We start from the raw sequence: 16,311 nt of genomic DNA on the forward strand, positions 1-16,311 counted from the left end.
AAGTTTTTTATTATTTGTTCATATTTTGTATGAAACACGCATCTAAAACATGTAATATGTGTATCTGTCTTGTGAGAGCCTCTTTAGCTTTACAGAATACAAAGATCTCTTGTATATCAAATTACAAAACAAACGCATTTAAACTAATCTCACTCTTTACTGAGCTGTGATTTTAATCTGATGTGTCCATCACTTCCCGACACTCACCAGAATTTAATTTGGGGTGAATCAGCCTTTGATGCAATGTGAGGATCCAGTCCTCTTTCTCCAGCCGCCTTCATCAATTCATGCCAAGTACTGGAGCTTTGATAGCAGTGTCTGTTTTTCCTCTTCCTCTCAGTGAACACGGACAGTGAGACTGCAGTGGTTAATGTCACATATTTGTCCCGGGAGCACGCCAGGCTGTAAGTCTCTCTTCCTTAATTCATATCCTGTTGTCACTTTCTTTATCTCTTTCCAGAGTTTTTCTAATCTTTTTGATTCTACATACTGTAGCTTGTAGCTTCCTGTAGTGGTTTCTCTACCAGATTGATCTCGCATTAGATTTGTGCAGCTGCTCTAAAGAACCAGTTTGAAAAGTAATAATGTAATTTATTTTATTTAATAAGTAGCTCAATAAACCCGTATTGAGATTTCCAGCAAGTTGTATTGGTCACTGAATGTTACTACATCTTTAAACCTAAGCTTAGAATGTGTACAAACACTTTCTGCTGCTACATTTCTGTGCAATATAAATATAAATAAATATATTCTATTTTTACAGTTTACAGCTTTATTCATCCTACACCCAGAGTACAATCACTGTAAGCCAACTGCATTGGAATTTCATTCAAAGTGCATATTTGTATATATAACTGAATGACAAAGTCTGTCTAAGTCTAAATTTGAGTTTTACCTTCTGTCTTAGTTATAGTGTTAGAAGTAATGTGATCTCTATCAAAAAATGTTCTTTGACAACAGAATAATCAGTGTTTAAAACTTTACTCAATCTCTCAGGGAACACAGGGAGTAACTTAACAAGTTTACCCAAAACCTTTGGACCAAAACAGAAGAATAGGTTGCTAAAACACTTTAATTGGATATGTTTGATTATAACTTGGCTCTCACTTACATTCTCCTACTTCACATCAATTTGATGTGTGCACCAAGTTGACTCTAACCATAACTGTATCGTCATTATCATCATTACTGTGCTTTTTTTATACAAAAAAACAAAACAACAATGCCGCATGTAAATATTCCAGTGGTTTAATGACTCCTGGACCCTGTGTTTCTCAGAGCCATTCAGAAGCTGAATGGACACCCGTATGAGAACAACATCCTGTACGCCTCCTACATCGCCGAGGAGAACTGTGAGGAGGGAGGCCAGCGGGGGCCTGATAACGGCCGACGCGGTTACGGGCCCCGAGGCGGCCCTCGTGGTGGGTCCCCGAGCTCCGGGATGCCCCCCAAACCTCCGCACGCCGACATCCCCCTGAGGCTGCTGGTGCCCACGCAGTATGTCGGAGCCATCATCGGTAAGGAGGGAGCCACCATCCGCAACATCACCAAGCAGACGCAGAGCAAGTGAGTGCCCAAATTCTGATGACTTTGATATTTCAATTGCGATGAGTGTTCGGATATTGGATTGTAATAACAATTTAGTATCATTGTTGTTTTTATAAAAAAATATATGGAATTGATCAAGGTGTGATTTTGTGGGATGATCCACAATAAACAAATTTTTTTTTTCTTCAGTGTGTAGAAAACTATTTGTTTGAGTTATTATTTGGTCTTTTTATTCAAACATGTTAAAATATTTGTATTTTTAAAAAGTATTAATTAATTGAAACAAAATGAACAAGAATAACCATAAATCTTCGTCATAAATAAACAAAAAAATAAAGCACAAATAGTTGGATAATGAATAGATTTGTTGGCTGGGAAATCTCTGCAGCAAGACAATACTTCATTCAGAATTATATTTTGGCACAGATTTTGTCTTACGCCTCTCCTGCGTTTTGGATATTGCACTCATCCATCTTGCGATTTCAATTAAACTTTGATTGTGCAGCCCAAAGAACAGAAACAAGTGATTACAAAGTTCACAGGGGATTACAGAAGCCCGACATCCAGGATTTTTCATGGCTAGCAAATGCTAATTAAATTAAATTTAGCTGTTTTATAAAGTTAATTCTTTATATTTAGCTATGAAAAGGTAAAACAAAGAAAGTATGGTGCACACACACACACACACACACACACACACACACACACTACTGAACAAAAGCTTTATAAAGTGATTCCCATCTTTTTCCTGTTACTGCAGGATTGACGTGCACCGCAAGGAGAATGCAGGTGCTGCTGAGAAGCCCATCAGCATCCACTCGACCCCTGAGGGCTGCTCAGCGGCCTGCCGCATGATCCTGGACATCATGCACCAGGAGGCTAAAGACACCAAGACGTATGTTCTAAACAACAGCACAGCATGCTCAAAGTGTTCAACATTATTCTGGACTCTAAGGTTCTATCTAGCTCTGAGATAAAGAGATGTTCCTTCCAACTCACTTATGATTTGTGTTTGCAGTGCTGATGAGGTTCCTCTAAAGATTCTGGCTCACAACAACTTTGTCGGACGCCTGATCGGGAAAGAGGGACGCAACCTGAAAAAAGTGGAACAGGACACAGACACAAAGATCACAATTTCCCCGTAAGACATATGCATGCACACACGCACACACACACACACACACACACACACACACACATTCATATATGCACATACATACACAAGCACACACACACATACACACGCACAAGCACACTCTCACATGCATACTCATGCACACACATATGCACATTCACTCACATGCAAGCACATATGCACACACTGACACGTGCATGCACACACACACACGAATGCACACGCACACACGTACACTCATGTATGCACATACATGCAAGCACATGCACACATACACACACACATCGAAAAACAGACACAAGCACACAAGCACATGATCACACATTCACACACGCATACACATGCCCATACACACACACACACACACACACACACACACACACAGCCTGGATAACGAGGTGATTTATTTCACAGAAAATAAATACAGCACATAGACAACAGCACATGTTTGGCTCTAGAGCAGCTGATCACTTTAAAATAACCGTCTTCGTGTGTGCAGCCTTCAGGACCTGACACTGTACAACCCAGAGAGGACCATCACAGTCAAAGGCTGTATTGAAAACTGCTGTAATGCCGAGGTGGAGGTCATGAAGAAGGTCAGAGAGGCCTATGAGAACGACATTGCTGCTATGAATGTGAGTCTTCATTATGATGTGATTCTTTTCATATTCTGTTTCTTAGAAATATTATTATTTTACACACACACACACACACACACACACACACACACACACACACACACACACACACACGGTCTCTAACCTGCAGTCTTGTTCTCTGCAGCAACAGACTCACCTGATCCCTGGACTCAACCTGGGTGCCCTGGGCCTCTTCCCCTCCTCCTCCAATATGCCCCCACCCCCACCTGGAAACTCCTCCTCTGGTAGCGCCCCTTATGGTTGCTTCGGGGTAAGAATACCTGCTTGCTGCAAACCACCTTCTACAATGCAATGCTTTTGTCCTCTGAACCCTTATAACTCCTTGTGTGCTGATTTTTTTGTGTTTTTGAGTGATATGTTCAGCATTAAAATGACTCATTCTCATTACTCATTGTCTGAAATGAGGGGACTGAAATGAATCTTTCTGTCATTTCTACATCTCAGTTGTATTTTGTTTGTCCTTATTCTGAATACCTTAGACACATAAATGTCTATAGTCTTCTATATAGATTACATTTTCTTCTTCTTCCTTCTTCTATACTTAAATCCTGGTATTATTCCCAGTATTTGTTTCATAACAGAGTTTCTGTTTGCTGTGTGTGTGTTCAGGCTCCAGAGCAGGAGACGGTCCATGTGTACATCCCAGCGCAGGCAGTGGGGGCCATCATTGGAAAGAAAGGACAGCACATTAAACAGCTGAGCCGCTTTGCTGGCGCCTCAATCAAGGTCTGTAAAATGAGCCCACATGCTACATGTGACATGCTGTTGACTCTAACTACACTGTGTTCCAAATTATTATGCAAATTGTATTTAAGTGTCATAAAGATTACATTTTTTGTTTTTCAATTAAACTCATGGATGGTATTGTGTCTCAGGGCTCTTTGGATCACTGAAATCAATTTCAGACACCTGTGATAATTAGTTTGCGAGGTGAGCCCAATTAAGGAAAAACTACTTAAGAAGGGCGTTCCACATTATTAAGCAGATGACCATTTCCAAGCAATATGAGAAAGAAAAAGGATCTCTCTGCTGCCGAAAAGCGTGAAATAGTTCAATGCCTTGGACAAGGTATGAAAACTTTAGATATTTCGCGAAAACTTAATCGTGATCATCATACAAGCACAAACTCTCCAAACACTCACAAGGTCAATGGATGCAAGAATTGTGAAGCTGCTATCAAATAAGGGGTCCTATGTTAAAATGTAACTTGACTTTTTAAGATGATTTTGATTGAAATAGCTTTTGATTTCAGTAAATATGACCTCCGAATGCTGGAAAATCCAAAAATGCGCATTTTCAGTTCTTAAAAACCTATAAAATGTTATAAAACTCTGTCGTGCGTAATAATGTGGAACAGTGCATTTTAAGTTTTTTATTTTTTTTTAAATACTGTTATCATTGAGAGGTTTGTCCAATCACATTACAATTGATTAAACTAATGGTTGATGACTTAAATTATGCTGACTGTCATTTGCATCGACTATTTAGGAAAATCGGAGAAAAAACTCAGTTGCATTAGCCTGGCTAACACCAGACCAAATCTCATTGGAGATTAGGTCTGGACACCTGCCGTTTATTTCTCCGTACAGGAGGTGTGGTTTACGATCCTCCAGAGCCGTTTATTGGACGCTTAGAATGTCTATTAAAGCATCTGTAGGTAGCTCTTAGCCAATCAGATCAGTTATACCAGATGACGTAGTAGAGCAACAGAGATGGATGTTTGTTGTGTGTGTGTCTGTGAGAGAGTGTTGTTTGCTGCTTTGCTTCCCCAGTTCCTGCTTTCTGCAAGATTATTTATTTTCACGCTTTATTCCCCCTCATGTCATTCAGCCACACACATCCACTGATTTTATGGGCAATAAACAAGCTGCTGCGGGCCTCTCGGCGGCTCCGCTGTCCGCGGTAGCGGGGCTATTAGCTGCTAGCGACGCTAATAGCTATTAGCCGCTAGCGACGCTAATAGCCCCGCTACCATAACGCCGGTGATCTCAGCGGAGCCGCCGAGAGACCTTTCGCCTTTCAACTTTCGCTCTAAACTATTTAAAACACCATCTGCAGCTGTAGAGAGTTTTGCGTCTGCAGCAGCCATGATGGATCCGGAAAACTACAAGCTTCCAAGTGCCGAGTAGTACGCGTCATCGTCTCACCGTCCCTCCCCGCTCTGTGATTGGATCCCTAAAACAGGGCTACAAAACTGGCTTGGTTGCCAGACTGCCTGGAGGTTCGAAATTAAATTCGAGCGCGCAAGGCAGTCTGGGTATACCCAGGCTACAGTTGCATAATAATTTGGAACACAGTGTAAAGTATCCTCTCACCATCCTCCTGCTTCATGTGATGCTTATATTCATGAGGGGCTCACAGCAGTAGCACCAGGGAGGGGTTGTGGATTTTCTGCCCTGAGTTTCTGCTTCTATCTTTGGTTTGTTTGAGGACGTCATCAAACATAATGTATTACAAACTAACAAAGTGTGAATTTAAGCCCATTTATGTATGATTGTATGCATGCATGATTTATATTTTTTTGTGTGTTGTGTAATGCAATGGCTTAGAGCCCAAGACAAATTCCCCTATGTAACAATAAACTATATTTATTTGCATAAACACTGCACTACAGGTGTGAATCAGCAGACGGCCCCACGATACGATTCTATCCTGATACTTGAGTCACGATACGATATTATTGCGATTTTATCAGGTCGAGATTAGGTGATACAATACATTGCGATTTAACTGTTTAACTGCATTTTGTATCCATAAAATTAAATTAAGTCAAGAATTGTTGTCTATTCATCTCACTTCAGTCTTTTTATTTTTCCACAATGAGAGTCAAACCCACAGACTGACCAACAAAGTATTCAGTCAAACTGAACTGAACTGATCATCAAGCATGTATGGACGATAACAACTGCAGCATTTTCTCAAACTTTCCTCAATTTTAAGCTTCACTGCTTTTATTTTTTTGAATGAAACATAAAAAATGCCTAACTTTGCAGTGTTATTTCGACAACTTCCCGAGATTCCTTAGATCTTCTAGTTTCATATTATACCAGTATCTCCAGTATATTCATAAAAGTGAGCCCGCTACGGTCTCCGAATATACTGACGGCCCGTTGGCTTAATATCGATACTTGGAGGCCATGAATCGATATAATATCACCACGCAAAATTTTGCGATACTATGCTATATCGAGTTTTCTCTACACTACACTAACCACACTAACTTGTACAATGCCTGAGAGGAAGCTCTGCAGACAAATCTCAGTATATTACATGTATATTCAATGTCAATACAACATTATGTATCATATCTCTAACACTAAAGCTAATTGTGGTGTTAAGCAGTCTAAAATCATCAAATTCTTTTATTAGAATCCTGTTATTATGAAAACCACAGGAAACACTTCTCAAAGCAAATGTGATGTTTCTTCTCTCCTCTAGATCGCCCCGGCTGAGACTCCAGAATCTAAACTGAGGATGGTGATCATTACGGGAGCCCCCGAGGCTCAGTTCAAGGTCAACACTAATAGCTTTACTTTGCTTAGTACAACCCTGGTCACAAAAATGTTGCAATGTTGCCTAAATCGTTAATAAAACAGAATGTGAGAATTTGCTAATTCTTTGTGACATATATTCAATTGAAAACTGTACAAAGACGTTATATTTAATGTTCAAAGTGATACACTTTCACAATTTTTCTGATTAAAACTGTGGGAAAAGTAACTGAAATTAGAATCCATCAAATTCAGAGTTCAGTGTTCCAACCTTTTGGGAATCAGGGTTGTATCTTTGCGGGCTTTGTGGTTTTAATACAACAATATTAAAATAGATTATTGAGCTCTTTGTCTCCCTCCTGCAGGCTCAGGGCAGAATCTATGGCAAACTCAAGGAGGAGAACTTCTTTGGACCGAAGGAGGAGGTCAAACTCGAGACTCACATCAAGATGGCGGCTGCTGCTGCAGGAAGGGTCATCGGCAAGGGAGGCAAGACGGTAAGCTGCCTCTTGGTTTCCACAGCAAGAACAATGTTGGAGTGTCTTTAACATTCAGCTCTCAACTCGTGAAGTGAACTCCAACATTGTGCCATAAGGTTGGTGCTTCCTCTTAAAGTAACCAGAACTTGTGTTTCTAGGTGAATGAGCTGCAGAACCTGACAGCAGCGGAGGTGGTGGTCCCCAGAGAACAGACACCTGATGAGAATGACCAAGTCATTGTCAAGATCAATGGACATTTCTATGCCAGCCAGGTAATCATTAGGCTTCAATTTATATTTCAGCCAATCTATATTATCGTCAAATTACTCATGTCACGGTTACGCCACTTATTGGTGGCATTTACATTAAACATTTGTCATATAGTCATATATACAAATGACATCTAGCAGGCACCAATGGTTATTTAGTGGCATGCTGCACTTTGAACACTGTAGTCAGCAGTGGTGGAAAAACAGTGTAAAGTTACTCCACTCCACTCCACTAAGTAAAAGTCCTGCGTTAGAAATGTATTTAAGTACAATAGTATCAGCATTAAAATGTACTTAAAGTATTAAAAGTAAAAGTACTTGTTATGCAGAATGACCCACTCAGATTGTTTTATATATTTTAAATATATTATTAGATTATTATTATTGATGCATTTATATAAGCAGTGTTTGAATTTTCTCAAGGTGGGGCTCATACAAACAACTTAATATACTGTTATGAGGTTTAATTAAAAAGAAAAAGGTCTAATCACATTAAATTGATCATGTTTTTATGTTAAATTGCGACCTGAAAAGTAACAAAAGTTGGCAGCTAAATGTAGTGAAGTAAAAAGTACAATATTTGCCTCAAAATAGTGTAGTAGAGGTATAATGTTACATAAAATGGAAATACTCAAGTGAAGTACAAGTACCTCAAAATTGTACTTAAGTACAGTACTTGAGGAAATGTACTTAGTTACTTACCACTGATCAACGCTGCCACTCTACCTGTGTTCCTTTTTCACTACATGCAGATTCCTCTCCCTCACAACAGTGGGAGGAGAAATAAAGTCAGCTGTCTTGGCAGAAAACCCTTCTCAAAACTTGATGGAAAACTCCACCAGTGGGGATTGCAAAATAAAACATATATGTGCTGCTCACGTCTCTCTCCCAGTTCAGTCTAGCTACCAAACAATGCAATTATCAGTGATAATGTCATGTGGTTATTTCCTTGGCTTGGCTCTTGACAGGTATTTCTTTGTGCTACTTGATAGCTTAATTTTTTTTTTTACAAAACTCATTTGTGGTGTCAATCCTGGGCCCTATTTTTTTATTTTATTTTATTTTGTTTTTACATAATATGAATGGGCACAGAGCAGCGCTGCATTTTTAAGCAGATGATACTCCATTATATCCGCCTGTTAACCTTTCCTATATTTAGATTTTCTCCAACTTAAACTTACATTATTTGATTTCTTTAGCCTCTCGAAGCAAACAGTAACAGAGCAGCATTAGCATTTATTTTGAGACCCGTTTCCGGCCACCTAAAATAATACATACATACATACATACATACATACATACATATAAATGAATAATAATAAAAATGTATAAAAAACGAGTGAAAATAAGTAGATAAAATAGGATAATAGGAAAAACGTATATAGAATTAATACATAACAAGGTACAAGAAATGGATCAAATTTAGGAATAGGTAATTATAAAATAAAAATAGTTCAAAGGTAGAAAAGTATTAATACTAGTAATGACAACAGGCAGAGGAAACGATATCTATCGATGGTAGCGAGGCAAGAATTTTAGCAGGTATATTTTTTCCTTGCCATAAACAACTCATCTGTTCTCTGTCCTGCAGCTGGCTCAGAGGAAGATCCGGGACATCCTGACCCAGGTCAAACAGCCACAGAAAGGCGGGATGGGCATGGGCTCCGGCTCTAACCCCCAGGGCTTCACAGAGATGGGCAGCCCTACGCAGGGACTGTCTCAGGAGCACCAGCCACGCAGGAAGTGAGGGTCCCGCACCCTCCTCAAATGCCGTGGGCCCCCCCCACCTGACAGACAGACTGACAGACACATGCACGGACGGATAGACAGACGGACAGACGGATACAGGAGAGCAACACACGGACCCAGCGATAGACAGGGAGAGATATTAAGAGGGAGGGAGTACGCCCGACAGTGTAGAAAGATCGGCGTTAAGAGAGAGGATGAATCAAATCAAAAGATGAAATGAATAAAAAAAGAGGATTAAGATAAAACATAACTTGAGAACAGACACCAGATGCCAGGCCAGAAGAGAGGCTGATTGAGGATGGAGGGATGAAGGAAAGGAGGGATGGAGAGAGGGAGGGACGGCGTCCTCCTAGTGTGCCTCGTGGGGCTGTAGCCAGCTCGTCTCCTGTTGCAGCTTGGACAGATCCTGAATCAGGCAGGTTTAAACAACACGGCCGGCCTCGGGGCGAGGACGGAGCTTTACTGTTGTTGTTTGCACCTGTCCACACGGGGTCACACGTACTGCAGAGACACACCAGCAGGGCTCGTTTGTTCCTCTGTTCATTCCACAGACCTCTCCCACCATCTGCCCTCAGTCCTATATTTTAACGGTGGTTTTTTTAAACATAGAGATATATGTATAGAAATGTTTTATTCAGAGCTATTATTGATAGAATGCAGTGAGGCAGAGCCGGGAGAGGGAGCAGGGAAACTGCTGCAGCGGCACGGGGAGATAGGTCACGGGTCTGGCAGTCGCCCCACCCACCCCTAACCTCCCAGCCAATGAAAGTCGAGAAGAGGGGCCGCAGATGTTAACACCGCTCTTTAAAGACCTCTCCGAATAGCGGAGAGTTTAGAAGAAAAAAAAGAAAAAAGGAGAAAATATGAGGTTGTAAATATATAATCTTCATGTAAATGTTAAGAAATGCTGTGTCTGGCCGCCTTGCCTTTTTTTAAAGGGGTGTTCTGTATATTTCCCAGTCCCTTGTCTATGATATGTAGCATAATGTAGCCTACAACGAGGCCGGGGGCTGGGGAGGCACTGAGGCCCTTCCACATTTAGCTGTGTGGCGGAAGGCGCAGCAAGAGACAGTAAGGGGAGCGGAGGTCGCAGCTAGTCCTGCAGTTCTATTGCAGTGGCTTAGCTCACATGTGAAACCTTTATAAAACAACTTCATAGAAATAGCCAGCAGCTATGCTAGCTGGCTAGCGACCCGCACCTTAAACGGCATATTTTATATATATTATATATATATGATATGTGAGTTAGCCCGGCCCCTCTGGTGAATGTATTGAAGGCAGCGAGTCAGGTGTGAGGTTTTGCTGCACCTATACAAAAAGTTCTGCAATGACAGACAGACAAGGTGTGTCTGAGACTTTCTGCTCATTGCCTTCTTCCAGCGCTCAATACTCGAGGCCAGTCTTTCTCCTCAGAGCAGAGGAGCTAAGGTCCTCAAGAACATCCCTGCATTAAGGTTGTCTTTGATGATTTGGAAAAATATGGCCTCCAGTGCTTGTACTACTAAAAGAATGTTAAAGACTGGCCTCAACCAAGCGTGGGAACCAAAAAAAGCAAAGTCTTCCAAAGCTCCTTGCCTTGAGCTCAGAGAAGGTAAAATCAGACTGAAGGGGGGCAGCTTCCTTGTTCTCTCTCCCAATCTGCCAAAGGCCTGTAGGCGGAGCCTCCAGACCCTGCCCGCGTATGATAATGAGGGGCGGGGTCTACGCCTGGACGCTCTCGCCAAGATTAGAACAGATTAGAGAAGAAATGAAAAAGAAAAAACCTACCTCAGGGTAAAGTTACCTCAGTATTCCTAACTTTTTTTTTGCTTGCTGGTGTTTTATATAAGAAGAAAAAAAAGAAAGAGCTGATAGTCCTGAATATTTTTTATTTTTTTAAAGAAAAAAAGTATTTTTTTTTAGGTATTGTCTTGTTGCTTTGGTTAATTTTTTCTGTTTTTTTTGTGTGATGATGGTTGAATGAGCTCTGGATGATGAGGAGGCTGTGTGTCTTTTCAAAGCAGACAGAGATAAACTGCTGGTCTAGAGAGGAAATGGGTTGAGTGCCATTTTGCCTTTTTTAGGTGAGGAACATGCTCTCTGTCTTCCTTAAGTGTGATTGGAGCAGGCGTTGTCTGTAGAATTAGCCAATGGGGAGTGGTGTTAACTGGAGAGGGGGTCCTTAAGAGCACGCGGTGAGCAAAAACACGCTACAGGGCGCTCTTTTTTTTCCTGAGGGATGATACCAATGATTCTTCCTAAGGTCGCATTGTGTCTGCTACTCCCGTGGCTGCAGGCCCACCCTCTGCCCTGAAGGACCTCCCTCTCCTGCCTTATTGTGATGACACCATCACAAAGCGCCAAACATTTTGAGAGGGCTTTAAGTGTTCAAGAAGTTAAGTTTCTCACCCACAAAGGAAGACGTGTGAGAGTGAGTGATTTTCTTTACCTTCCTCGCCTGCTTTTGGATCAGAGTAGTGGCGGTCCATTTATAGTGAGACTGTACACGGAGGCAGAAGAGGACATTCAGCTACACACACACCTAAACTAGCTCTGACTTCTCTGAATGTGAATATTTATTACCTGTGCACTGACCACGACACCTCAGATGCTCCCTGTTGGCTACATGTGTGCTTGGTGTGTGTATGTGAGTGTGTGCGTGTTCATTGGTTTTAAATGTTCATTTCTGTTAAGGGGATGTGGTTGGGTGAAACTTAAAAAAAAAGCAGAAAAAAGAAGGACGAGAACCTATGGCCCTCCGTCTGTGTTCCAACTGACGAGGAAAGAGAGGTCCGAGAACCTTTGAAAAAAATGGGAGCAGAATAAAAGAGCAAAAGAAAGAGAATTTAAAACATTAACACAGCTGAGTAATAGATTCAAACCTGTACATAAGATGTTAAAAAAATAAGGTGGTCGCGATACTTTTTGTATTTTTGGAGAAAAAAGCATGAAAATCAGAATGGGAACAAGCCGTTGAGAGAGGAAAGATTGAGCCAAGTCACTGAAGGACACTGCCAGATAACTCACAGTCTTTATATACCTGCACTGGGCGACATACACCGCCACACCTCATCGGCTACCCCACCAGCTCGCCATCAAAACAGGGAGAGTCTATTCTACCGTGTCTATGCTTCCATTTTTGTCCAGAGGCGGCAACTTCACAGCTCAACAGGGTTGTTGTTCTTGTGCCAAGTTTCCACCTCTTTCCAAAACCATAGAGCTCTGTTCACAAACCACCAAGACACGCTATTTAGGATTCATTGTTCAGCCTGCAGCCATTCGGATTGCTTAGGATTATTTCTTTTTATTTTATTTTGTTTTTGTTTTAGTTTTTTGACAATACAGCAAGCTTTATTGGACGTGACATCTGGGGACGTACTGTTGCACTAATTGATGAAAAAAATGTCGACAACGTCACACTGAAAAAGGACTGAGAACCTCGTGTAACACCTGATGCAATTCTTTTTAAAGAAAAAGGTGGAGAGTGAAGAAGAGGAGAAGGAAGGATGAGAGGAGGGAGGGAGGTCAGGTGTCATCTACAGCTGAAATCCACTTTCTGACTGTCCCCTCCCTCTGTCCTTCCCCAAACGATTGATTATTTCTCCTTCGGTTCTCTGGGAGAAGAGTGAGATGTTTTTATTTCCTTTTTACTTAAAAAAAAAAAAGAAGAATCATTTCATTTTTGGGGCGGGTGGGAACGTCAGGGTCCCTCGCCCTCTCTTGCGCTGGTCTCCATCGTGTTCGTTTTGCTCACTTCTGTTCAAGACCTTTTGATTTCTTTAATTTTTTTTCACTATAACCACCTTTTTTTTTTTTTTTTACACTATCAATGTTCTGACTCTCTACTTGGAAAAATAGTTGAATTTGATGATATGTTCTTTTGTTTTTGAATTCACAAATCTAACAATACAGCTACTAAATACAAGAAGTACTAACATGTAGCTCAGAACATGACAGTAACTGTGCCAAACACACAGGAAGAGGCTCAGTTCAAAGTGCAGTATAGAACCGTCAGTTAAACTGAAATACTTAAGATAACTTGAGAAGTATTTCAGAGCAACAATGATTCAACTGGTGATATATCTGGACTTGGAACTGACCTCTTCTCCTCTTGTTTTTGTATGTACAGTAGAGACGATACATTTTAGGGTCGTGGTGTCTCCATGACAACAAAGTGAGACACCAGAAAGGAACGGCTCACACTAATCTCAGCCTGCGTCCTGACCAGGACAAAGAGTGTTCCTTTCTGCTGCCCAGGAGATCCGAACTGGATTATTTCTGGACCCAAAAGTGAACCCTCTGTCCTTTTATTATACACGTCGATTGATATATTGAGAAGTCGTATCAGCTGGAACAGAGTTTGGCAGTGTGAGGTGCCACAAACTTAAATTTAGCATAAAAACTTGCGTGTTTTAGTTGTATCAAGCTTATTCCAAGACTGGACCACCAGTGCACATTTTAGCCCATATACTATACATCGTTATGTCACATTACTGTTGACCATTTTCTAAAAGATACAATATTTCATTTTAAGATTCGCGAATCTTAAGCATATGAAACGTGCTCCACAGTGAACATGGCAGGATTACAGTTTTAGGTGCCTCTGGGCATTAAGCTGCTGTTGGGGCCCCTCAGGACACCAAACACCTGCCATAGATGATATTATACGTTCTGCATATACAGGTGCATCTCAATAAATTAGAATATCATAGAAAAGATGTCAGTGATTCAATCCAAAAAGTGGAAATAGCACATTATATCGATCCATCACACAGAATGAAACATTTCATGTCATGTAATTTATTTAATTTCTTCTAATTATAATGATTATGGCTTACATTTAATGAAGACCTACAATAAAGTGTCTCAAAAAATTGGAATATTACAAAAGACCAATTTTAAAAAATATGTTTAATATGGAAATGTTGGCCTCTGAAAGTATGTCCATCTGTGTGCACTCAATACTTGGTTGAGGCTATTTGACTTGAACTACTGGAAATTGACTTTCCCATGATATTCTTATGTATTGAGATGCACCTGTACATTTACAATTGAAGGTACCATATTGTCAGCCTCGTAGCATAATTGCCTTAGTCATATTTTGGCAAAGTTGAGACATCTACCCAGCTCTACTCTCCTAACACTGCTCACTCACCATGCATTACTGACGGTGTCTACCTCTAGCCTAAATATGGGCAATTGGGCAATTCTGCTATGAGGCTAATAGTCAGTAATGCATGGTGAATCAGTGTTATGAGAGTAAAGCTGGGTAGATGTCTCAACTTGGCCAAAATGTGACTAAGGCAATTATGCTATAAGGTTAATAAAGAAAGTTTTGGCTTATTACACACTGGGAAGGTACCGAGCAACATCGATTTGGAGTCTTGTGTCTCCTTCCAACTCTCTTTCTGATCTTCGCTAAACTGCTGAGAAATTCAGGCATGGAAAACATAATTAGACCACCCTTGTTTTCTTCAATTTCTTGTCCATTTTAATGCCCGGTACAACTAAAGGTACATTTGTTTGGACAAATATAATGATAACAAAAATGGCTCATAAGAGTTTAATTTAAGAGCTGATATCTAGCCCTTTTCCATGGTTTTCTTGATAATGATTTTGGTTATTATAAACAAAGGGTGGTCTAATCATTTTTTCCATATATCTGAGCGTCAGCTGGTAAATGCTCCACTATAGTGTACAGTGTGGCAGTGTACTGTGGGCTTTTAGAGGTAAACAGCAAGTGATCTTATGAGCTGTAACACCAAAACAATGAGCTCAACGACACCACAATGCTCTGTAGAATTTGAACGAATGATTCTCCACAAGTTTCTGCAGCCTTACAGGCACAGTGCACGGAGAATTTTAGAGAATGGTCAGCAGCACTACAGTGAAGGAAACGATCTAAATGTGCTAAAACTCACTGGTGTCGTCCTTTTGTTTAAAGATTGGAAGCTTGTGGGTGAAGTATCTGAGCCAGCTGCTTGTTCATGAGCACAGCTTTGCTTTGTAGAGCTCAACACGGAGCTGAACCCTGACAGACAGTAAACAACAGACAGACAGACAGACAGACAGACTCTGAGCTCTTGCTCTTGCTCTTGCAATACAGCAGTGCAAACTGTCCCCCTGTGTCTTCGTTGAGACGGCCGCCAAGTCTCCACAAATTTGAAGCGAAACGGAGACTCGGCAGAGGGACGCGCTACCGATACGAAACAAACAAACCTCTTGACACATAACTAGGAACGCTACCTCAAAACATAAGCAAACTCAGCTAGAAGATTGTTTCTTTTATTTTCTTTTATACAAAGAGACAAGAGCAAACAGTCAGACATGCAGACAAATGAAAGGATGGACAGTCTGTTACACTTACAGATTTTTTTTTTTTCACTCTTCAACTTTAATTTATTTTTTGTTTTTTTGAAATTATCCCTCTCCAGCTCAGAGGAGGGATTGTAAAAATAAATGAGTAAATAAGAAAAATGACAAAAAGACAAAAAAACCCAACATGGACACATTGTGGGGTGGTGTGGTGTGGGCAGCTGGGACGAGGGTTATCTTTAGTAACCCCGTTGGTCCGATCAAGGCCCGACCATAACGAGGCGTTTACTTTCACTCTGGGAACAGTCGCTGTCACCTCACTTTGAATCTCATCTTAAAGCCACAGCTTTTGTTTTTAACCCGCCTCCACCCTCCTCCAGCTCCGCCCTGCTGCTCCGCCCCCCTCCCTGTGATTTCACCTTCTGAATCGAGGGGCACGACACCTGTAAACATGTCATTGTTTTGTTGATCTACCTCTTGGGGAAAAAATAGGTAAATGTTTTTTTTTTTTGTTTGAAAAAGAACACGAAAATAACAAAAGGAAAAAAAAAAGTTGCTCGAAAGAAATATAGGTAAATGAATAACTGGGTAGCGGCATCTCCATATACTGTAGTGGATAGTCTATTAAAGGAAAAAAACTTTTACTTCTTCCAAAGATGATTTTCTTTTTCTTCTCCATTCTTAGTT

General features: G+C 40.8%; 1 protein-coding gene across 1 annotated transcript in view; it reads left to right on the forward strand.

The window, feature by feature from the left end:
• Nucleotides 1–14,394, forward strand: part of igf2bp1 (insulin-like growth factor 2 mRNA binding protein 1) — a 60,750-nt gene extending 46,356 nt beyond the window's left edge. The window contains exons 5-15 of the mRNA XM_059347721.1: nucleotides 341–404; nucleotides 1,279–1,566; nucleotides 2,309–2,443; nucleotides 2,567–2,689; nucleotides 3,183–3,318; nucleotides 3,467–3,592; nucleotides 3,952–4,068; nucleotides 6,781–6,855; nucleotides 7,199–7,330; nucleotides 7,471–7,584; nucleotides 9,173–14,394. Coding sequence (XP_059203704.1) covers nucleotides 341–404; nucleotides 1,279–1,566; nucleotides 2,309–2,443; nucleotides 2,567–2,689; nucleotides 3,183–3,318; nucleotides 3,467–3,592; nucleotides 3,952–4,068; nucleotides 6,781–6,855; nucleotides 7,199–7,330; nucleotides 7,471–7,584; nucleotides 9,173–9,328 — 1,466 coding nt within the window. The 3' untranslated portion in view covers nucleotides 9,329–14,394. The remainder of the gene's footprint in view (nucleotides 1–340; nucleotides 405–1,278; nucleotides 1,567–2,308; nucleotides 2,444–2,566; nucleotides 2,690–3,182; nucleotides 3,319–3,466; nucleotides 3,593–3,951; nucleotides 4,069–6,780; nucleotides 6,856–7,198; nucleotides 7,331–7,470; nucleotides 7,585–9,172) is intronic.
• Nucleotides 14,395–16,311: the final 1,917 nt, after the last annotated feature.

The sequence above is a fragment of the Centropristis striata genome, chromosome 13, assembly GCF_030273125.1.
Source record: "Centropristis striata isolate RG_2023a ecotype Rhode Island chromosome 13, C.striata_1.0, whole genome shotgun sequence".
NCBI classification, from domain to species: domain Eukaryota; kingdom Metazoa; phylum Chordata; class Actinopteri; order Perciformes; family Serranidae; genus Centropristis; species Centropristis striata.